The sequence below is a fragment of the Sapajus apella genome, unplaced genomic scaffold (assembly GCF_009761245.1).
Source record: "Sapajus apella isolate SASKATOON/1434 unplaced genomic scaffold, GSC_monkey_1.0 scaffold68, whole genome shotgun sequence".
Taxonomy (NCBI): domain Eukaryota; kingdom Metazoa; phylum Chordata; class Mammalia; order Primates; family Cebidae; genus Sapajus; species Sapajus apella.
This window is the reverse complement of record NW_022437008.1, coordinates 1,196,951-1,213,459: the sequence shown is the minus strand read 5'-3', so window position 1 is coordinate 1,213,459 and position 16,509 is coordinate 1,196,951. Positions and strand designations below refer to the sequence as shown.

The following is a 16,509-nucleotide window of genomic DNA, read 5'->3' as shown; positions in this document are numbered from 1 at the left end:
TTTTTTTTTTTTTTTTTTTTGAGGCAGGGTCTGGATCTGTCACCCAGGCTGGAATGCAGTGGCGAGTGGCACTATTTCGGCTCACTGCAACCTCCCGTCTCCTGAGTTCAAGTGATTCTCCTGCCTCAGCCTCCTGAGTAGCTGAGACGACAGGCACCCGTCACCATGCCCAGCTATTTTTTTTTGTATTTTTAGTAGAGACAGGTTTCACCGTGTTGGCCAGGCTGGTCTCGAACTCCCAATCCTAAACGACCCACCTGTCTCAGCTTCCCAAAGTGCTGGGATTACAGGTGTGAGTCACCACGCCCGGCCTATTACAGTATCTTTTGATAGAGGTTGTTTAGTTTGTTTAGTGTTGTTATTATCCAATACCTGTAGGTGAGTAATTTATAATAAGAGATTTATTTGGCTTACAGTCCTGCTGGCTGTACAGGAAGCATGGCCACCAGCATCTGCTTCTGGTGAGGGCTTCAGGCTGCTTCCACTCTTAGCAGAAGGCAAAGCAGAGCCAGTGTGTGCAGGGATCACATGGTGAGAGAGGACGCAAGAGAGAGCGTATTGCCAAGTTCTTTTAAACAACCAGCTGTCATAGTAACTAATAGAGCAAGCAGTCATTCATTACGGTGAAGAGGGCATCAGGTAATTTCTGTATCATGAGCCAAACACTTCGCATTAGTTTCCACCTCCAACACTGGGGATCAAATTTCAATGTGAGGTTTGTGGGGACAAACATCCAAATGAGGCCAGTTGATAAATAGGTAATTCAGCCACTTCTCCAGGACCACTCTTACCAATAGAGAGAGGTTGGTAAGTAGGTGATTCAGCCACTTCTCCAGGACCAATCTTACCAATAGCCCCATAGTTCATCTACTAAAGAGGCCTCCAGGACCCCACTCCATCTTCAGACAGTATCTGTGCTGCCCCAGTTATGAAATATGATTATCGCCTGTAACATTCAAATCCATACATACATCCTCCTTACAAGGAATCTTGCAGTAGCTCACAACTGATGATTTATACTCCATGGGTATAAATTGGGTCAAATTATGCATTTTATACCTTTTGAGAAACTCTGAACCAAAAAATATTTCAGAGACCTCTTCAAACTCTGACACGCTGTGTTTAGGCTGGAACCCCAAGCTTGAGTTTAAGAGTGAGAGGAGATGCAGAAAAGAAGTTGGGGTCAGGTTTCAGAACCAGGAAGACTTCCGTGTGGATATGGGAGAGTATAAATTACATTGATATGCAGAAACTGTGGGAAATAACAAACCATTGTCTTAAGCCTCTAGGTGCTGAGCTGTTTTGTTAGGTAGTGTTAGATAACTAATACACAGGTTATGATAGAAGACAGCTAATCTTCCATTGAAGGGAGAAATACCAAGTTTCATGTTAATAAACTTAAGTTCTTAAAAATTGAATCAATTTAAAGAAACACTAAATTAATATATGGGTGGTACTCAGACACAGCAAAAACAGAAGGCAAATGTCTGACGTTGGACATGATAGGTGTTGGACACTTATTTTGGTTCAATGATTTTTCAAGCGTTCTTCATAGAAGCCAAATTTCATAACATACAGGTTAACTGCTATAATGAAAACCCAAAACAGTGGTTTAAAGGGGCTTACACAAGCTGGAAATTTAATTTTCTTTCTTCTCCTTCCCTCCCTCCCTTCCCTTCCCTCCCTCTTTTCTCTCTCTCTTCTCCTCTCCCCTCCCCTCCCCTCCCCTCTCCTTCTCTCCCTTCCCTCCTTCCCATTCTCCTTCCTTTTCTTTTCTTTTCCTTTCTTTTCTTTCTTCTCTCTCACTCTGTCACCCGGGATGGAACGCAGTGGTGCCTTCCCGGCTCACTGCAACCTCGGCCTCCCGAGTTCATGAAATTCTCCTGCCTCAGCCTCCCAAATAGCTGGGATTACAGCGTGTGCCACCATGCCCCGCTAATTTTTGCATTTTTAGTAGAGATGGGGTTTCACCATGTTGGCCAAGCTGGTCTCGAACTCCTGACCTCAGGTGATGCACCTGCCTTAGCCTTCCAAAGTGCTGGAATTACAGGCATGAGCCACTGCACCTGGCCGAAATTTAATTTTCTTAGACTTAATGGCTCTGCATAAGCAACCCAGGGCTCATCAGGTAGTTCACTGATATCAAAGACCCAGGCTCCTACCATGTTGATGCTTCTCTTTCCTAAGTTGTTGCCCTTGCCATCCCCACATTTCCATCCCATTTAGCCAGAAAGAGGAAATATTCGGAAAGGAAACCTTGCCCCTGCCTCTAAGCATAAACTGAAAGTTGGGTACATCACTTTCACTCACTTCTCATTGGTCAGAACTTGACTACGTGGCCACACCCAGCTGCAAGGGAGCTTGGGAAATGTAGTTTTTACTCTCGATGGGAAAGGTAGTTTTTGCTGTTGATAATCAGGTAGCTGGATAGAATTCCATTACTGTGGAAGAAGGGGAAAACAAATATTGGGAGACATCTAGGTGCCTCTGAAATATGAACCTCTTCTCAAATACAGTCACATATGAATTTAATGTATCAAACCAGATGACAATGAGAGCTATACTTCCAAGCACTTGAAACATCTGAATGCCCTTTCCCCTGGTATGAAAGGTATTACATGGAGTTAAAAAAAAAACAACCAAAAAAAGCAAAGTTTATCCAGCAGCTTCAGGTTATAAGAATGCTTGTTTTAGGGTGACCTGAATCATCTCTGACCACATGCCCTTCCTTGCAAGCTGTTTGTTTGGATTGGAGGATACCCTGCTTGTCAAGCACACAGCTCCATGCCTGGCACAAAGTGACAATAAATTTTAAAAATTTGACCAGGTGCAGTGGCTCATGCCTGTAATCCCAGCACTTTGGGAGGCTAGGCAGGTGGATCACTTGAGGTCAGGAGTCCAAGACCAGCCTGGCCAACCTGGCAAAACCCCATCTCTACTAAAAATACAAAAATTAGCCAGGTGTGGTGGCAGATGCCTGTAATCCCAGCTACTCAGGATGCTGAGGAAGGAGAATCGCTTGAACCGGGGGGCGGAGGTTGTAGTGAGCCAAGATCGCACCACTGCACTCCGGCCTGGGCAACAGAGCGAGACTCCATCTCAAAAACAAAAACAAACCTTAGTCCCAGAAAGACGGGCATGTGACTAGGCATGACATAACCCAGGTTCCATTTCTTCCACATGCCCTATGGAGCCCAAATCTCCTCTCTGTCCCACTTAGTCCTGGGTTTGTCTCTTGTCCCTGTATCTCTTTGTTTCTTTGCCTTTCTCGTTGTTCATCTCCATCTCCAACATTTTGTCTAGTTGGATTTCTCTCTGAGTCACTTGAGTGTTTTGTTTGTTTTTTAGAAATGAGAGAGAAAGCGTGCTCACTTTTTGGGTTCCTCTTGACTGTTTTCTCAACCATATGTCACTTCCTCCGTCTCTGTCTCACTGAAACTTTTTTCCTGTCTTTTATTCTTTCTGTTTCTATCTCCCTCTGTCTGTTTCTTTGAACTGTCTTTTGTCTCTGTGTCCTCCTTGACATTTATCTTTGACTCACTGAATCTCTCTCTCATCTCTCTTTTGTTTGTTTGTTGTCTTTTTGAGACAGCGTCTCGGTCTTGTTGCCCAGGCTAAAGAGCAGTGGCGTGATCTCAGCTCACTGCAACCCCTGCCTTCGGGTTCAAGTGATTCTCCCACCTCAGCTTCCTGGGTAGCTGGGATTACAGGTGCCCACTACCACACCCAGCTAATTTTTTTTTTTTTTTTTGTATTTTTAGTAGAGATGGGGTTTCACCATAATGGCCAGGCTGGTCTTGAGCTCCTGACCTCAGGTGATCCTCCTGCCTTGGCCTCCCAAAGTGTTCAGATTACAGGTGTGAGCCACCACGCCCGGCCTCACCTCTGTTTTGATCTCCCTCTGGTTCTGTTTCTATGCACCTCTATTTTCTCTCAATCTTGGTTTCTGTCTCCATCACACAATACCTGGCGTAATCTGCCATGCTCTGAATTTCTCTGCCTCAGGTGCTCTGCAATTATTTTTTCTCTTTAGCTTGCTTCTGCTTTTTAGTTCAAGTTCCTCCACTCCTGGCTTCCTATCTGGAAGTGGGATGGTTAGGGGAGATGTTCTAAGAGTACTTTCTCTCTCCCTTCCTGTCTGAATAGGAAAACCAGACTCACAACCAACCACCATCACCACACACACGCCACCACCACAAGATGGTTAAGAGACTAGTAAAGGCCGGGCGCAGTGGCTCACGCTTGTAATCCCAGCACTTTGGGAGGCCGAGGCGGGTGGATCATGAGGTCAGAAGTTCGAGACCAGCCTGGCCAGCACAGTGAAACCCTGCCTCTACTAAAAATACCAAAAAATAAAAAAGAGAGAGTAGTAAAGAGGGTGTTAAGTGTTGGGTGGTGGGGATCAGAATGGGATGGGAAGGCGAAAGCTAAGAGTCAAAGGAGGTGGGCTGAGCTGAGTCTCTACTCCAAGAAAGACATTCTAGCAGCAGATCCAAGAAACAAAAGGTGGCACTGTGTGAGTCACTCAGTTTCCCCAGAATTTCCACCACTTCTGGACACAGGATGCCTCAGCTCAGCCAGCCAAACCCCATTCCCCAAACCTACAGATACCTTAAAGGATTCAGTTTCCAGGTCTGAGAATACAGTCACATGAGAAGGACACTGAATTTTGTTAAATAGCATATATGGGTACGATATAATATCCAGGAAGTTAGTTTCAGGACAGTAAAGATTTGAAAATATTTGGAGCAGAAAAGGTAGAGAGCCACTTTTTAGATTATTAATGAGAACAATCACTAGGTCATGTCTCTAGACGAGATGTTCCCCTCCAGAGACTGGGGTTCAGAGGGAATCTCTACACTGTACACTTTCAAAACACACACACACATACACACACACACATACACACACATACACACACACACACCAGCAAAGCTTTTTTTTTCTTTTTTGTATTTGATACAGCAAAGTTCTGATATACCAATGCAGGTAATCTTTGATTATTGTTGTTTAACATTATCTTGAGTAGAAAACAAGAACTTTTTGAATAAAACCCTTTCAATTGATTGATTTCTCTTGTTTTCTAAATCTTCAGCTTACTTTCCTTATTAACATTCTAGTGTTACATTACACAGTAGGGTGGCTATGGTTAACAATACTACATTGCTTATTTCCAAATAATAGGAAGAGAGGATTTCGAATGTTCTTACCATGAATAAATAATAAATGTCTAGGTAATGGATATAATAATTACCTTAATTTGATTGATATACATTGCATACATGTATCAAAATATCACACTGTACCCCACAAATATGTACAATTATCTGTCAATTAAAAATTAAAAAAATTTAATAACATTAATTAGGGTTATCCTTAATTAAATAATGAACAAAGAGGTTTCCTTGTTGACTGTCAAGACTTTCTAAACAACACGGTTGGCCAGCTGCGGTGGCTGACGCCTGTAAACCCAGCACTTTGGGAGGCTGAGGCGAGTGGGTCACTTGAGGCTGGGAGTTTGAGACCAGCCTGGCCAACATGGTGAAACCGCATCTCTACAAAAACTAGCTGGGTGTGGTGGTGTGCCCCTGTAGTCCTAGCTACTTGGAAGGCTGAGGCACAAAAATTGCTTGAACCTGGGAGACAGATGTGAAATGAGATCATACCACTGCACTCCAGCCTGAGTGACAGAGTGAGACTCTGTCTCAATAAAGAAATAAACAAATAAAACATGATTTCCCTATTTGATAGATGGGGAAACAAGTCCCAGAGGTTAAGTGACTTGTCCAGGGAAGAAAAGATGAAACTGCCACTTATACCCAGATTGTCTGCATCCTAAAATTAATAGCCTAAAAAGATACTAATCTGCCTGTTACACCCAACCAAGATACTCTGTTCAATTCTGTAGAGCTGAGAGAGAAGAACAGAGAGACTGGAAATATGAAGAAAGGGAATGGCCCCAGAGGATTTCCCGGTGTGAATTCAAGTTACCTTTATTCGAGTGGGAGATCATAGGTTGTATAACCACCCCCCACATAAGTACACTTCCCCGATGACATTCAAACCCGGAAATCTTAAATCCCAGGGTGTTCAGATTTCGGTATAAGCTGATCTCCCAGGACCTATTTAGGCAGGATCTCGTGCCCAGGACAGAACCTGCCAACCTGGCACCATGGGGCTGGGATGGGCCGTCACCATGTTTCTGGAACTCTTCTTGTCTTGCATGCTCATCTTCATTGCCTGGAAACGAATGAATAAGGGAGGAAAGCTGCCCCCAGGTCCCACACCAATTCCTTTCTTGGGGAACCTGCTGCAAGTTCGAACTGATGCTACCTTTCGGTCTTTGATGAAGGTGAGTCTGTCTGTCTCCCCTTATGGGGCTAAAGGCAAGTAATCCTATAGCCAGGTTCACATGGAACATTAGGCTTCTAAAAGATAGACTTTTGGAAACACAGACTTTGCAAATCTTAGAATTCTGAAATTCCAGAATTCTGAAATGTTGGAAGCACACCTTCTCAGTGCATTGAAATAAGATGCTCATGACCTCAGGACTTTGGAATCATAGTACATTATATTTTTACACACAAGGACTCTTTGACTCAGGTTGTCTTAGCACTTTGAGACTTGGTATCATGAAGTCTTAAGATTCTAGAAATTTAACATTTCAGAGACAGGAGTATGAATCTTGGAATTTATCTAACCTAGGTCCATTATTTTCTAGATGCAGACACTAAGTCTTGCGGGGAGAGATGAGCTTTTGCCTAGGATGACAGGAGCCAAGACTTCCGTGCCTCTTTCCCAATAGTCCTTCCAAGCCCAGGATTTACCTTGATTCCTTAGTACCCTGTTTATATCCCCCTGAAATCGCCATCCTCTAAAGTCCTTGATTGGTCTATACTTGGTACTCCAGTCACCCCCCTCCTCTTGTGTTTTCCTTCCCCCCAAGCTCAGTGAGAAATACGGCCCTGTGTTCACTGTGTACATGGGTCCCCGGCCAGTGGTTGTTTTATGTGGACACAAAGCAGTGAAGGAAGCCTTGGTGGACCAAGCGGATGACTTCAGTGGCCGTGGACAACTGGCTTCAGTAGAGCAAAACTTCAAAGGTCATGGTAGGTAGCAATGACAATGAAAACAGTAAAACCAGAAATGACTGAAATTCATTGCCTACGTGCCAGGTTCTTTGGTAAGTGCTTTATATGACTTAATGCATTGATTCCCTTCAGAGAGCTGTTAACACTATACTAATGTTGTAAATGAAAAAGCTAAGATAAATGTTAGATAATGTCACATAGTAAGTGGCAGAACCACTTTATTTTGAATCCATGCCCTCTGACTCTATTGTTTTCTGTGTCATTTCTGCTCTTACTTTTAATGGATTAGTGATATTCTTTATGCACCTACTGAAGCCCTCATAGCCAACCTTATTTCTCATCTTTCTACACGCATACACACACCTAACCCATAGGTCTCTGCCTCCTTCATTTAGGTAGATCTCTTTTTCCCAGGCATCCATCTCTAACTGCCCACACCCTTCAATTCCAAGAAGGCTCACCACATTCTGTCTATCTAGTCTGTCTATCTGTCACTTTTTCTTCCTTCTGTCCATTGATCCATATTCATTAGAAAATCCATTCATGGCCGGGCGCGGTGGCTCACGCCTGTAATCCCAGCACTTTGGGAGGCCGAGGCAGGTGGATCACGAAGTCAAGAGATTGAGACCATCCTGGTCAACATGGTGAAACCCCGTCTCTACTAAAAATACAAAAAATCAGCTGGGCCTGGTGGCGCGTGCCTGTAATCCCAGCGACTCAGGAGGCTGAGGCAGGAGAATTGCCTGAACCCAGGAGGCGGAGGTTGCGGTGAGCCGAGATTGCGCCATTGCACTCCAGCCTGGGTAACAAGAGCAAAACTCCGACTCAAAAAAAAAAAAAAAAAAAGAAAATCCATTCATTATTCTTTCTATAAAAATCCTTCACTCTATTGTCTATACATCTGTCAATTAACTTTCTATTTATTCATCTATCCGTCATTCCATCTATTCATTAGTGCTTCCATCATTCATACATCTATCATTCTTTCCATCCACCCTCCAACCGTTATCCATCTATCTCAAACCATCCATCCATTAACCATCCACCCATCTATTAAGTCATCCGTCCATCCATCCATCCATTATTCCAGTCATAAACTCTTCCTTCCATTCATCAATGAAGGAAAATAATTTCATTAGATCTAATGCATTGCTATAAGACTCTCATCAGTCCACACATTTGGTAATTTCTAAATGTTTCTTACTACACGGTAACTCCTTTTGTGTAGGTGCATCGATGTACAAGTGTGAGCTTCTGTGTACACATATGTATATGTGTCCAGAGAATACAAGTATTATATAGAAAATAGAATTAATATCCCCATTCCAGGGCACTCTGTGGCACTCTATCCATACATCCCTCCACCTTGCTAGGCATTCACTCAGTTATTTATTTATTTTTTTAATTTATACAGGTCTACCTCTCTTTCCTATAAGAAACACTCTGTGATCTCCCCTTACCATTCCTAGACTGATTCCCTTTTACTCTACCTCAATCTGGACTTTTCTTATTTTTGAGGATCCTGCAGGGAGGGAACCTTTCTCTCTTAAATGAGCCTTGAAGGTTGGGAGTGGCTTCCCTGACAGCAGAGTCTAGAGCTTTCATAATCTGTCCCCATCACTGTCTAGCACAGAGTTGAACATGGGAGGGGAGGGGAGGCAGAAGCCTGAGACTGAGATCCTGGCAGGTGTGGTTATGTCCAATGGAGACCGATGGAAGAGTCTCCGACGCTTCTCCCTGACCATCCTTCGGGACTTTGGGATGGGAAAACGGAGCATTGAGGAGCGAATTCAGGAGGAGGCCGGCTACCTACTGGAGGAGTTCCGGAAGACCAAGGGTATGGGGGTCACAAGGGGAAGGGCTACTGGGTGACTGGGTGGTTATGATGTGCTCAGTCGTGAGAATGGGCTTTGGTGGGAGAAAGCTCTGGAATGGGAGAAGAGGGAAAATATTAAGAATCCATTGAGATTTCTGGCCAGCTCCCATATTAAGAGTTTGCATGAGCTGGACATGTGGCTGGCACACGCTGTAGTGCCAGCTGCTTTGGGGGCTGACGTGGGAGGTTGCTTGAGCCCAGGAGTTCAAGGCTGCAGTGAGCTGTGATCATGCCACTGTACTTCACTATGGGAGACGGGAGACAGAGTAAGCCTGTGTCTCTTAAAAAAAAAAAAAAAAAAACAGCCAGGCTCAGTGGCTCATGCCTGTAATCCCAGAATTTTGGGAGGCCGAGGCGGGCAGACCACGAGGTTGGGAGTTCGAGACCAGCCTGGCCAACGAGGTGAAACCCCGTGTCTGCTAAAAATACAAAAATTAGCTGGGCGTGGTGGCACATGCCTGTAATCCCAACTAATTGGGAGGCTGAGGCAGGAGAGTTGTTTGAACCCAGGAGGCCGAGGTTGCAGTGAGCTGTGATTGTGCCACTGCACTCCAGCCTGGGCAACAGAACGAGAGTCCATCTCAAAACAAACAAACAAAACAAACAAACAAACAGTTAACATGGAAGACCCTTAGAGACCACTTATTTAGAAACTTTAATCAGTGGATCTCAAGGGGTCTGTGAGCTCTTGATATCCTAAGCAGATTTCGGTGACACGTGACTTCATGACTTTTCTTGAAAACAGGGTCAAATTTCATTACATTTGTATATTTGTATTGTGGTTAAAAAAAAATACGTAACATAAAATTTACCAGATTCACCATTTTAAGTGTCCAGTTCAGTAGTGTTAAGTATATTTATGTTGTTGTGAAAAAAATCTTTTGAACTTCATTTTGCAAATCTGAAGCTCTATAATCGTTTCATTATGTTTTTAAAGGAGTTCAGTCCCACCAAAAAATAAGGTTTGGAAACACTGGGGTCTACAGAGAAAAGACTTAGAGAGAAAAAAAAAAAAAAAAACAACAACAGAGAAAAATAGATAAGAGGTAGAAATAGAGACACATTTTCTCTGCATCAGAGGATCCTTGTCTGTTCTACATGGGTGATTAACAGCATCTACCTAAAAGCTTCAAATGCTTGTGTAGTCCGGAAATTATTCATAAAATTGTGTATTTGTGAATATGTACATTATTCTTGAGAAATTGTTCCCAGATTTACTGATCTTGTTTTTCAGAAGGTGTAGGTGAGGCCAAGGGAAGGATTTTTTTAATTGCCCAAATGAAATCATCAGTAGAGCTAGACAGAATTCAGAAACTTTTGTAATGTGTCACTTACCCCACTTTCCCCCAAATATGTAAGTCTCTAACATCAATGCATTTAAGTAATAATAATACAAAATAATGATTAAGCTCAACTGTGCTTACTATATGCCAGGCATTGTGCTAATTATTTTATGGATAATGATATTGAAGCCTCACGAACCAATGAAATGGTTCCTAAACCAATTTGCAGATCGGCCAATCTAGACCCAAAACACAACGACACAGTCACACATGCAATAAGTAGTAGAGCTGGGACTCAGATGCGGGACTGTGATTCCACACCCCGTATTCATGATCATCGCCTCCAACATAAACAATTTCCACTGCCCAGGTGCCCCCATCGACCCCACCTTCTTTCTGAGCCGCAGCGTCTCCAACATCATCAGTTCCATTGTCTTTGGAAGTCGCTTCGACTATGAGGACAAGCAGTTCTTGAAACTGCTGCAGTTGGTCAACGAGTGTTTCAGTGAGATGAGCACTCCCTGGACACAGGTGCCCACCCAGCCACCTCTCTGCCCACGCACCAGCCCCAGTTAACTAAGCATCTTCCTATACCCCACTCGATCCTCCCCACACCCCTGGGAGGTGAGTACCGTAGTTCTCCTCATTGCTGGGGGAAATGTTCAAGACCCCCAGTGGATGCCTCAAGCCATGGATAATACCGAATTCCATAGATACTGCTTTTCTGAAATATACGTGTCATGATAAAATTTAATTTACAAATTGAGTGCAATAAGAGACTGGCATTCATAAGCAGTAAAATAGAACAATTATAACAATATAGTCTTAAAAAGTTATATGAATGTACTCTTTCTCTCTCAAAATATTGTATGTAATATTTTTAGACTGCAGCTGGCTGCACGCAACTGAAATGGTGGGAGGCAAAACCGGGGTTAAGGGGGAACTACTGTCTCAATATGACCCAACTTCCAGGAAGCAAAAGGGCCTCACCTGATTCTTAGACCCAGCACTGGACTTTGAGCCCAGCTGTCCAACTCCAGACTCAGCCCATGCTAGCCCCTGGCGCCCATGACTGACAAAGCCCCCTTGCCTATTCCCACAGCTATATGGCATGTACTCTGGAGTCATGCAGTATTTGCCAGGAAGACACCATCACACCTACTACTTGGTAGAAGAGCTCAAGGACTTCATTGCCTCCAGGGTCAAGATCAATGAAGCAACCTTTGACTACCAAAACCCCCGGGACTTCATTGACTGCTTTCTCATCAAGATGCGCCAGGTACCTCCTCTTCTTCCCCTGGTCCTTTTCTCTCATCTTCTCAACCTCTAGTCCCTGCAACTGTAAATAAACCAATCTGCAGACATTGAGGACAAAAACAAACAAGCAAAGAAGCATTATTTCACAGGATTGACTTTTATCTATAGATGGCTGTAGACATGGTAAAAGTATAAACTGTTACGGCTTTATAGATGAATGTAGAAACCGTAAACGTATACGCTGTTACAGCTTTAAAGCAGACTTTGAATCTAGACATTTTAGGAACTTGGAAACTTAAAGTCTTACACCTTATACATGCCAGAGGAGACTTACAACTCCAGTCTTGAGTCTTAGAATTTCAGAAACGTAGAAGCTTAAAGTTTTTCAATGTAAGACTAAACATTTAAGACTGAAATGTTTGAAGTTAAATATTTAAACTTAAATGTTTAAAGTCTTAGAGATAGAGAAATTTGGCGGTTAATACTTCTGTATCATCATTTCCTAGAGTTTTATACATTTGTAAGTTTATATTTTTATGTTATTGAAACTTTGCCCTTGGAAATTTAAATTTTATACCCTAATGTACCCTAATGTCCCTACACGTTCAAATCTTACAAGGTACCCCACATTCTTCTCCTCCCCTCCTCCCCGTTATTCACCCCATCCCATCCTTCCGGCTTCTGCCTTGCTGTTCCTCTAACACACAGGCATGTTCCTGCCATAGGACCTTTGCTCTGACTGTGTCCTCTCCCAGACACGATTGGTTTACCCACCTGTTGTCTCCCTATACAACAGACGATAAAGACAATAAGAAAATAAGACAATAGGTCAGGTGCAGTGGCTCACGCCTGTAATCCCAGCACTTTGGGAGACCGAGGTGGGCATATCAACTGAGGTCAGAAGTTCAAGACCATGCTGGCCAGCAAGGTGAAACCCCATCTGTACTAAAGACACACACACAAAATAAATTAGCTAGGTGTGGTGGCAGGTACCTGTAACCCCAGCTACTTGGGAGGCTGAGGCAGGAGAATCGTTTGAACCTGGGAGGTAGAGCTTGCAGTGAGCTGGGATCATGTGACTGCACTCCAGCCTGAGCAACAGAATGAGACTCTGTCAAAAAAAAAAAAAAAAAAAAAAAAAAAAGGATAATAAAGACAGAAGAGAGTAACTCTGTTCACTATCCCCTCACTCTCAGGATAAAAATAATCCTCATACAGAATTCAACCTCAAGAACTTGGTCCTCACCACTCTGAACCTCTTCTTTGCTGGCACGGAGACTGTGAGTTCTACCTTGCGCTATGGATTCTTGCTGTTAATGAAGCATCCTGAAGTGGAAGGTGAGTCTACCCTGAGCTGCCTGTCTGGTAACTCCGACCCCAACATAAAAAAGACATCATCTTGAAAATCTAGAATCCCATGGCCTCAGATTCTTCACCCTTAAGGACTTCAGGACATGGAAACACGAAATCAGGACATGGAAACACAAAATCCCTGACTTTTGGAGGTCATTTAATTTCATCTCCTACTTGGCCTGTGGCTGTTGTAACAATTACGAGAAACTTAGTTGTCTAAACCAACACAAATTTATTATCCTTCTGTTCTGAATTTCAGAAGTTCAAATAGGTTTTCACTAGGCCAACACCAACGGACCATCTGATTTTCTGCCTTTTCCGGGTGTTAAAGCCATACTCCTTGCACTCTTGGGTTCACGACTCTGTCCTCCATCTTCAAAGCCAGTAGCGTAGCATCTTTAAACCTCTATTTGCTTCTGGAATCACATCTTATTCTCTTTCTTTTTTTTCAAGACAGAGTCTTGCTGTGTTGCCCAGGCTGTGATGCGGCGGCATGATGTCAGCTCACGCAGCCTCCGCCTCCCAGGTTCAAGCAATTCTCCTTCCTCAGCCTCCTGAGTTGCTGGGATTACAGGCATGTGCCACCATACCCAGCTAATTTTTGTATTTTTATTAGAGATGGGGTATCGCCATGTTGGCCAGGCTGGTCTTGAACTCCTGACCTCAGGTAATCCATCGTTGGCCTCCCAAATTGCTGAGATTACAGGTGCGAGCCACTTGCGCCCGGCCTCACATCTTTTTCTCTAACTCTTATTCTCCTGCTTCTCTGTTAAACAGACACACAGTATTACATTGAGGGCCAATCTCAATAACCAAGGTTAATCTTTTTGTCTCAAGATTCTTAATTTGCTGGCATGTTCAGAGTCTCTCTTGTCTTTTTGTTACGCTTATATACATAGCCTTCCAGGCATTAGGTTTTAGAGACTGGGAGGTGGATATCTTTGATGGCCATTATAGAGGAGAAGACAAATAGAATTCATCTCCCATAAATTATGATCTGGTCCAGTAGGGTAACTTTAGTAATGAGGAATTCATTAAGGAACTCCTGCTTAAGGAAAATTTTCAATTTTGGCCCCTCTCCTTAATAATGTAACAAAACAAGCCAAAGGGTTTCTCCTGGTACAGATGAGAGACACCAACACACTTCTACCCAAGCGCCTGTAGCCTCACCTCCATTGTCTGAGTTGTCTTTCACTGGTCTAAATAACCAAGCTGGGTGCAGTGGCTCACACCTGTAATCCCAGCACTTTGGGAGGCAGAGGCAGGCAGATCACTTAAGGCTGGGACTTTAAGACCAGTCTGGCCAAATGGTGAAACCCTTTCTCTACTAAAAATGCAAAAATCAGCCAGGTGTGTGGTAGCACACACCTGTAATCCCAGCTACTTGGGAGGCTGAGGAATGAGGATTGTTTGAGCCCAGGAGGCAGAGGCTGCAGTGAGCCAAGATTGTACCACTGCACTCCAGCTTGGGTAGCAGAGTGAGACTCTGTCTCAAAAACAAAAAAACAAACAAAAAAAAAAACAAATATTTATTAGCTGCTTCTATGTGCCAGGCACTGTCCTAGTTCTTCACACACCAGACGTTATACAATGTTTACAACTCTATGACCATGTCCGATTATTGCACTTATTTTGAAGATGACAAAACAGAAGTTCAGAAGATGAAGTCACTCATTTCTCAATTGCAAAGATAGATAAACGCCACTAGTGGTGATCTTAATCACATAACAGCTTGTCATTTGTGTCAATCCTGTCCCGGTCACCTAGCTTGCCTCTTTCCCATTATGTGAAAAATCCACGTTTGAAAGTCAAGCTGGGACCATGGCTTTTTGGTGCTTTTAAGTAAAGACCAAACGTCCTGGCAGAGTTCCCGAGTCCAACCTGCCTGTCTCTCTCCCGATGTCCGATGAGTAATTGGGCACCGCCAGTGTGTCCATTGTTAAGTTAAAGAGGCGACCAAACATGCGTGGCTTGCATCTGAGATCTCTTTCTGCTGGGGCGAGGAAAGCGTGATTCGCCCTGCCTTCCCTAACAAAAACACCTCTTGTCTTTCCCTGTGCCGTTCTCTGCTATATTTTCTGACCCCGTCCAGCTAAGATCCATGAAGAGATTAACCAGGTAATTGGACCACACCGACTCCCACGTGTGGAAGACCGGGTCAAGATGCCCTACACAGACGCCGTCATCCATGAAATACAGAGACTGTTAGACATCGTGCCCATGGGTGTCCCCCACACCGTCACCCGGGACACTCAGTTTCGAGGCTACCTTCTGCCCAAGGTGGGGTTGCCCCCTCATTGCCTCCCTTCCACTGAGCTCCTCTCTTCCCCTGATTCCCTACCCCTGTAGTCCAACACTAATTTCTCCTAACTGCCTCCATTTTCACCACAGGGCACAAATGTATTTGCCCTGCTTGGCTCTGTCCTCAAAGACCCCAAATACTTCCGCTATCCAGATGCCTTCTATCCCCAGCACTTCCTGGATGAGAAGGGGCGCTTCAAGAAGAATGAAGCCTTTGTGCCTTTTTCCTCTGGTAGGTTTCTCCGGTCTGACTTCCCCAGGCATGTGCTAAATCCACCCCCCCAGCCACTGGTCTGTGTTTGAAGTTCAAGTCACAATGTGAATTTGAAGGTTACATCATAGAAACATAACATTTTAGAATCCCTGAATTAGTAAATATTACAATGATTGACTCTGATCATTAGAAAGAAAAAAAGGACATGAATAACACTAGCCAGGGCATAAACCCACTGGCTGTTAAGAACAAAATAAGACATATTTTCTATTTTTCCAGACAGCCTCTGAACCTTTGCCGTTGACCTACGAAAGTGGCCGTAGACAATGTATAAATAAACGAGCCTGTGTGTGAGTTTGAAAAACTATTTACGGACACTGAAATCCAAACTTTGTTTCATCTTCACATATCGCAAAAGAGTCTTTTTTTTTTCCCAATCATTTTCTTTTTTGCTTGTTTGTTTTCCCAACCATTTTTAAATGCCGAAAGCATTCCTAGTTTGCAGGCTATATGAACACAAGCAGGAGGGCAGATTTGCCCAACAGACAGCCATTTGCCTGCCCACAGCATAAAATCTTCATGCAGCAGCATTTTAAGCGTATGTTGGCGGGGCATAGTGGCCCACACCTGGAATCCCAGCACTTTGGGAGGCCGAGGCAAGTGGATCACTTGAGGCTAGTAGTTCAAGACCAGCCTGGCCAACATGGTGAAACTCTGTCTCTACTAAAAATACAAAAATTAGCCAGGTGTGGTGGCGTGCGCCTGTAGTCCCAGCTACTTGGGCGGCTGAGGCACAAAAATCACTTGAACCCAGGAGGCGAGGTTGTAGTGAGCGGAGATCATGCCACTGCACTCCAGCCCGGGCAACAGAGCAAGACCCTGTCTCAAACAAACAAACACCAACAACAAAAAGTGTATGTCGTTTGGAACCTGGAGTCAGGGCAGTGGTTGGAAACCTGGACTCCACTTCACCTTTTTGAATTGGTGGGGCCTTGGGTGAGTCACTTCAGCCCCCATCTGTGAAACAGGGATTAATCCTTCCTAATGACTGGAAGAGTGGCTTACACACAGTCAGTGTTACTAAGGGTGAGTTTTCACTTTTTTTTTTTTTTTTTTTTTGAGACAGAGTTTCAC

The 16,509-nt window shown here is 43.8% G+C and overlaps 1 protein-coding gene across 2 annotated transcripts in view; it reads left to right on the top strand.

Moving 5' to 3' along the window:
• The first annotated feature begins 5,766 nt into the window (after positions 1-5,766).
• LOC116530596 (cytochrome P450 2G1) overlaps positions 5,767-16,509 on the top strand; it is a 12,311-nt gene continuing 1,568 nt past the window's right edge. The window contains exons 1-8 of one of the 2 annotated variants that reach the window (XM_032248704.1): positions 5,767-6,352; positions 6,947-7,109; positions 8,779-8,928; positions 10,621-10,781; positions 11,353-11,529; positions 12,704-12,845; positions 14,953-15,140; positions 15,252-15,393. In XM_032248704.1, coding sequence (XP_032104595.1) covers positions 6,173-6,352; positions 6,947-7,109; positions 8,779-8,928; positions 10,621-10,781; positions 11,353-11,529; positions 12,704-12,845; positions 14,953-15,140; positions 15,252-15,393 — 1,303 coding nt within the window. In that variant the 5' untranslated portion in view covers positions 5,767-6,172. The remainder of the gene's footprint in view (positions 6,353-6,946; positions 7,110-8,778; positions 8,929-10,620; positions 10,782-11,352; positions 11,530-12,703; positions 12,846-14,952; positions 15,141-15,251; positions 15,394-16,509) is intronic. The other variant, XM_032248705.1, reaches the window with a different exon arrangement.